Raw genomic sequence first — 7,633 nt, 5'->3', positions numbered from 1 at the left:
TCAGATCTCAGAGGGCCCTCCTTATGTCCCTGAAAAGAAGTTTGGGTTTTCTTTCTCTTGAACGTGACAGGAGACAGACCAGTGAAGGGTTTTGAGCAGAGGAGTTCCACTGACCATCAGAAAGCCTGGCCGGCATGTCCCCACACAGAAGCCAGATGTCTAGAATACCATCTGTATCTCACACTTCAGCACATCACCATCTGTACCATCTGTATCTCACACTTCAGCACATCATTCATTTGGTCAATTTGTTGACATTTATCTCAGGTGTGTGAGTTTCACCCCAGGTAAACGGTCAGATCCCAGAGGCAGAAGCCAGGTGTTCTTCTGAGTCCCCAGAGGTCCCCGGCCTCACGGCTCATGCTCCCTCGGTGTGGAGATCTCCTATCTCCTTGCGCACAAGGCCTTGGGTCACCCTCGAGCCTTGTTCCAGCATTAGAGTGGTCTGTTCCTTTCTCTGGCTCCACCAGTAAGCTGGACCTTTCTCAGGGAGCCAATGCCTTTGCTGTAATTATGAAAAGACATCCCTCCCTCCAGGGCACCTTCACGGGATGCACACAGCCAGGACATGTGCTTGGGTGACAGGACCCAGGCACAGCCACATCCAGCAGCCCTGTTCCTCCAAGCCTGGCCAGCGTGCCTTATCTCCCTGCCCTCAGTAACTGGCACGGGGTCATCGCAAGCCACAGCCACACACAAATATTTGGTGAAAGACTGTTCAAAATCCTTCAAGCCGGTACACATTGTCTTAAAACAAAAACAAAAAAAACTTGTGCTTTGTGTTTCGGATGTGTGTGTTTACGTATACGTTTTTTTTTTAAATAGCTTATTTCTTTTTTTTTTAAGTTAACCATTTTTAAAATTTATTTATGTATTTTTGCTGTGTTGGGTCTTCGTTGCTGCGTGCGGGCTTTCTCTAGTTGTGGCGAGCAGGGGCTTCTCTTCATTGCGGTGCGCAGGCTTCTCATTGCGGTGGCTTCTCTTGTTGCAGAGCACGGGCTCTAGGTGTGTGGGATTCAGTAGTTGTGGCATGTGCGCTCAGTAGTTGTGGCTCACAGGCTCTAGAACGCAGGCTCAGTAGTTGTGGCACACGGGCTTAGTTGCTCTGCGGCATGTGGGATGTTCGCGGGCCAGGGACCGAACTCGTGTCCCCTGCATTGGCAGGTGGATTCTTAACCACTGCGCCACCAGGGAAGTCCCTATATATACATTTTAAAAGGTCTAGGGCAATACAGAGCTACTATGAGAGGTTATTCTGGGAAAGTGAGACCGGAAGGGAGTTTTATTTTATCTTGTGGTTGTTTTTTATAAGAAACCTATATAACTTTTATAATGCAATTTTTTAAATAAAGAAAAATCCTTCAAAGCTCAGATCAGGCCCCAACTCCCACTGGAAACCTCCCCGGACTCTCAGATCTGTGGTCTTGTCCTATTCCAAACATGCCTTGAGCATTGCAAAGACCTCCAGCCAAGTCCATTGTCACGTGTGGTCTGATGCTGCCCATTCACCTACGCGTGAACAGAAGAATGAAAGATTTTCCTGCTTAGCTCAGAATCACAGCCCCACAGCTGAGGGTCTTTAGTGTTAAGTGCCCCTAATTATGGAGAAAGCCCCAAGGTGCTTACTAAGAAACAAGCTAGAGGTCTTGTAAGCCTGACCCCACCACTGCACCCTCCTGTATACGCAGCCTGGAAAGCCACAGGAGGTCATCGATGGGGGAGGGAGTCCTTGGAGGAAACGGCCTTGAAGAGGGATGTGAGCGCTCCCGTCCAGCCAAGCCAGGTGAAGAGGGCTCTTGGGGCACCACCCGGAAAGGTGGAGGGTGTTTTGAAAGGGAGCCTGGCTGCCCCTCTCCAGCCAGATGTCGGCCCCAAGGCTGCCCCGGTGCAGACTGTGGCGAGACTGTTCTTGGAAGGCTTGGCTGTGGGTGGCCCAGACTTTGGGAGGGAGGGGCCACAGTCTCCTGAGGGTCACCTGGAGAGCTCTGAAGGTGGGAGTCTGAGCAGACCAGCCCATGACAGCCCCACGAGGTGACAGAGCCACAGAGTCTGGAGGGACAAGGGTGCCCCTCCCATGGTCCTAGCCAGTGCCATGGGAGGAAGTGGGCTGGCATCACCCCAGGGATGGGCTGCCAGGGCAAGAGGCTCCCCCAGGAAGAGCCTGGGTTGGGGGGCAGACAGGAGCGTCACAAGAGGTCAGGGACCTGGACCGTGGGGAGCCCCCTCCTGAGGGGCTTCAGAAAAGTCCACATATTCACCTGCAAGACAGCCAGCATGACCCTGCCTGTCCCTGGAGACCATCCACGCCCAGCCCCCGCGAGTGGAGAGGGGACCACAACGGCATGGCCCATTAAGCACAAAGGTTTTGGCCTTTGTCTTTATTTTATTTTATTTTTTTCCTCACAATAGTGACTTTATTCAATTAGTTGCTTTATAAAACATTGCAGATGTCATAATTGTTAACATAACAATTTACCAAACTGTAGTTAAATGGCGCAGTTTGCGGAACAAAACAAAGTTTTATAAAGGAAATGCCAAAACCCCGTTAAAGCTGATCCGCTGCCGCCTCAGAGAACAAAGGAGATTTGTTTCTCAGACACTTAAATCAGACAAATAAAATAGGTAGTAAGGAGTTTCCCTCCCCCATCTGAAGCACTCCCTCAGTAGAATAGTCTGATAGATAGAAACTAGACAGTCTATGCACTCAAGAGATTCCACAACTTGGTAATGCAATAATGGAGAGGTTGACCTTCTTCAGCTTCCAAGTTGGAGGGTTATGGTCATTTAATTTTTAAGTATCAAACTAGCACTTTTCAGCTGCCGTATCTTCACTCTGAGATAAGCAGTCTTCTTCACAATGTATTTTTAATATCCTCACTCTCAATTTTAAGACAAAGCAACTTTAATACTAGGTGCACACCACATGCCCTTACAGCAGACTGCTTTTCTTGACAAGTTATGAAGTAGTTCAAGGAGGTATGGTTAAGGCTGTATTACTGAATGGTGCTGGTAAATACTACACAATTTTTTGTCGTGTGGCAACCTTTGTTTCCAATTTAGTGACTGCTGCTACGGAATCAGATAGCAACAACAACATTATTAGGTCTGTTTTTTTAAACTATGATTTAGTAGCAATGGAGGTTCCCAATTTTAACCCCTTGGCAGCAAGATCCAAGTTCCCTCATTTGCACATTAGCACCTAAGTGTCAAGGGGTTAATAACCAGCACAAAAGATACTGCACTTCTGATTGTAGCATTTGGCAGAACTGAAAGGAAAGGAAGTTGTGCTACACGTTGAAGGGATTGTGGGCAACAGAAAGAAGACACCAGGAGAAGATAAAACGTCACGTGAAGTCTTCAAAATCTTGAACATATCCTCCATCATAACCACCATGATCTGCCAGATGGTCTTTCATGGTAGCCTTTAATCCCCCTCCGGGAACCACGCCTTTCTTCTTCTTTTTGGCTTTGCTTTGCTTTTCTTCCTTCTGTTTTTCACTGCAAAGTACAGTCAATGAACTGGTAATCTTTTTCAAGTCATCAATTTCCAATGAAATACACACATCTCGAACTAAGGCTTCCAAAAAACTGGCATAGTATAGTGATTTTTCATATTGTGTAATTTTATCTTTTAGTAACTTTCCAAACTCTGTGAAGTCATCCCTTGAAGATGGGTTCATAGCATCTATTCCATAAACTGTATTATTAACACCAAATGTTTCTTTCGCTAATTCGAGGTCTGACTCTTCCTGTAATTTCTTTAGCCGCAGTTTGTCTGGTGTTAGCACTTTAGGTTCTTCAGGTTCTTCTAACCTCTTTTTAATTTCTTCTTGCCTTTTCTTCCGCTGCCATCCTTTCTCTTTTATCTTCTCTGTTTTTTTCTTTTCTGAAATTTTTACTTCTGGTTTTACTTCTGCTTCTTTTTTTTTCATCATCATCATCATCATCCCAGTTATCCTTGACGTCCTCGTCGTCGCCTTCCCAGCGGTCCCCGCCGGCGGTGCCGCCGCCCCCCACCTTCCGCACCGGATCTTCCAGAGAGAACGTGTCCGCGTCCCAGGAGTCGGAGTCCCCCGCCGCTGCCGCCGCCATCTCTAGCCGGGTGTAAGCGTGTCTGGCCCTTGTCTTTAAGTCCCCCTCCTCCTGCCCACCCCAGAAGAGCTGAAGATGAAGAGAGAATAAAAGAAGACCTCAGTCACAGGCCACAGCTGAGCTGGGGGAGGAGAGGCTTTGGATGGGAGAGAAGCTGAAGTGGGGATTTAAGCAGAAGGACTTGCTGCTGCGTGAATGTGAGTCTTGAGTGTCAGGATGACTATTTCTATAGTTAAAGGGACCATAAAATCGCGGGGTCTGCAAGAACTCTTGTCGAGAGGTGGGGAAGGGAAATACAATAGAGCAGGTTTAAAGGCTGTGGTTAGAAAAAAATAAATTTTTGTTTCGTACCCCAGAGAGTTTGCCTGAGGTTTCAGTTACAGGTACGTATGTGTATCCCCAACAAGACACGATCTCTTGGTAGGAAAGGATTTGTAGCCTGTGTCTCTGGCATCACCTTGTCCAGGATGGCGAGACCATGAAACGCCTAAGAAAACTGTGTTGATCAGGGGCTGGTGATTGGATCCGGCAAAACTCACAACCCAGATAACCTCCCTCTGTTTGGATACCCTGACCTCAGTGAAACAATATTTAACTTTTTTTTTTTTTTTTTTTTGCAGTACACGGGCCTCTCACTGTTGTGGCCTCTCCCGTTGCGGAGCACAGGCTCCGGACGCGCAGCCTCAGTGGCCATGGCTCACGGGTCTAGCAGCTCTGCGGCATGTGGGATCTTCCCGGACCGGGGCACGAACCCGCGTCCCCTGCATCGGCAGGCGGACCCTCAACCACTGCGCCACCAGGGAAGCCCAACATTTAACATTTTTAACTAGAAGAGCCTTCCCTATGGTGATGTGCATCCCAACTCTTCTAGTGCGGAATGAAATACGCAATTTTTTCAAACTTATCGACCCACAACATTCCTTTAATAAGTTCTCATAAAACAGCTGAGGAAGTTTAGAATAAATACTACGCATCACTGACCCAGCATCTGCCAGAGATGGCATCTCCAAGCCCCCAGCCCCTACCTATGGGACCCTCCTTTCTACTGTCATTCAGTTATTCCAGAAACACTAGCGTGTGTAGTCTGTGGCAATGTACTAGGTACTGGATATATAGCAGAGGATAAGGCAGACGCTACTATTGTCCTCTGGAGCTTATGCTCTCATGCGGGAGAGCGATCATGGGCATGAACAATAGGTGGGAATGGATACATAAGCAATGAGGAAGCGGGAAGCTATAGAAGCCCTTGACAGGATGACCTGATCCAGTCAGGGGTGTGGGGGAAGGTGTCCCTGAAGAAAGGACATTCAAACTGAGAACCGGAGGATGAATATAAGTGAAGAGAGAGAACTGGAGGGAAGAATTCCAGGCTGGAGCAGCAGCATGCCCAGAAGCAAGAAAAAGCTTGGCTACTTTCTCAACCATCCTTAAATCCAGAGGCACCAGACACTCTGGAGGAAAAAAATACAAAAAAGGAAAACTGCACTTTAGATGTTTCTTGAAAGTTAAAATATACATCAGCAATCTATTTTGCAGGAATCACTAAGAGTTTTCCATATTCCCCTTCCATGCAGAGTCTATTGACTTTCCTTCCCAGCTCCTTTGCTGCCAGTCTGGGCATCTAATGTCTCCTTGGGTGAGGAGGCACTGATGGATGGGCCACAGTTTTCCTTTATTGCGTGGTTCAATTCATCATAATGCATTTTATAAATTAGTATTCTTAAATTCTCATCATATATCTGTATCTATTGATTTATATAATACAGGTTTGATTTATGGATCACTGCAGGAATTTATAGCTCAGATAACTAATTTGTTGACCCAGCACCAAAATGTATAAGTCACCTTGCACTTTTCTCCATGACACAGATGGGTCGTAAATGATTTGCGTGGTTTATATTGGCAGGGGACTAATTCAGGGCGTGGAAATCCCCAGTTTTTGATCACTCTGAGGATCATTCTTCTCAAAGTCCTCAAAAGAGGATGGTCAAATGTCCTTGAACCCACACACCCCATACCCAGGAATTTACTCTAAGGAAAATAAGTAGCCTAGAAGGAAGGAATGGCTATGAGCATGCCTCTTCTAGTGAAATTTAAATGGAATTTAAATTTAAATGGAAAGTGTTGGAAATAATATGTCCAGTAATAGGAATTATTTTGGCAAAGTATGAGTCCTCAACTAAATGTATATAATGTTAGGCTGTGAATAAAAATGATTCCCAGATTCAGTGGCCCTCAACTAGGGGTGATTTTACCTCCCAGGGAACTTTTGGCAAAGTGGAGACATTTTTGATTGTCACAACTAGGGGGTTGGGGTCTACTGGAATCTAGTAATTGTGGAGTTCAGCGGTGCTGCTAAGCCACCCACAATGCACAGGACAGCTCCCCACAAACAAATCTGGCGCAAAATTTCAATAGTGCCAAGGCTGAGAAAACTTGCCATAATACATGCAAGATAAACAGGGTGTTTTACTGATATAAGAGAATGACCAGAACACAAAATTGTACCCGTGTTATAATTTCAGCTATAAAAACTGTAAATGCCTATGCACCAGGACCACAGAGGGACAAGATAAAAGGAAGGCAAATGTATTGTTACAAAGAGGAAACTATGGGCAATTATTTAAATTTTATTTTTGCTAATTAGTTTTTAAAGAAAAAAAATGGGAAAAGCACTTTATTACAAATTAATAATATTAGAGAGGAAGGAGTTACATGAGACGTGAGAGGAAGAGAAATAAAAAATGAAGAACTCAAACACAAAACAGCTGTTTTGGCAAATATTCTGATTGAAATTCAGAATCCTTATTAGAGATGTTTAAACCAAAACACAGCCCCTCACTATGAAATGACCCACCTTATTTCTGGTAATGCTCCTTCTGGGATAGTAATATAGCCACACCAGCTTTCTTGTGCTTAGTATTGGCACGGCATATATTTTCCTTCCTTTTACTTTAACCTCCTTGTGTCTTTGTATTTCAAGTGTATATCTTTTAAACAGCATAGATTTAGGTCTTGCTTTCTTATCTGGTCTGAGAATCTCTTGCCTTTTAAGCAGCATATTTAGTCCATTTACATTTAATGTAATTCTTATTTTTTTACTTATCTACTCTGTTCTCTCTTCCTCTTTTCCTTCTTTCATTTGGGGTTAATCAAGCATTTTTCGGTTCTACATTCCATTCATCAGCTATTTAGTTATAACTATTTTTGTTTATGTTTTGTGGTTTCTCTCATAATTAAAATATATACCCTTATCACATTCTGTCTGAAATTAATATTACTTCCTTTATAATGAAGAAACTTACAAAGTGTAATTCTCTTTACACCCCCTCCTGACTTTGTACTCTTGTTGTTGTAACATTTCACTTCTACATATATTTTAAATGCCACAATACATTTGTCATCATTTTTGCTTTAAACAGTCAGTTGGCTTTAAGTAACATAGAAAATAGAGGAAAAACAGTATGTGCTATTTATGATTTCCAGGGTTCTTCTTTCCTCCTTACAGATTCACATTTTCACCTGGTATCATTTCCCTTCC

At 44.5% G+C, this 7,633-nt stretch overlaps 1 protein-coding gene across 1 annotated transcript; it reads right to left on the bottom strand.

The window, feature by feature from the left end:
• Nucleotides 1-3,237: 3,237 nt before the first annotated feature.
• LOC101280161 (eukaryotic translation initiation factor 3 subunit J-like) lies at nt 3,238-4,124 on the bottom strand. Its single transcript, XM_033402816.2, is given in 2 exon segments — nt 3,238-3,929; nt 3,931-4,124. Coding segments are annotated over 2 exon segments (747 nt in total). The 5' UTR covers nt 4,093-4,124; the 3' UTR covers nt 3,238-3,344.
• Nucleotides 4,125-7,633: the final 3,509 nt, after the last annotated feature.

The sequence above is a fragment of the Orcinus orca genome, chromosome 5 (assembly GCF_937001465.1).
Source record: "Orcinus orca chromosome 5, mOrcOrc1.1, whole genome shotgun sequence".
Lineage (NCBI taxonomy): Eukaryota > Metazoa > Chordata > Mammalia > Artiodactyla > Delphinidae > Orcinus > Orcinus orca.
The sequence above is the reverse complement of the archived record's forward strand: the minus strand, read 5'-3'. Positions and strand labels throughout refer to the sequence as shown.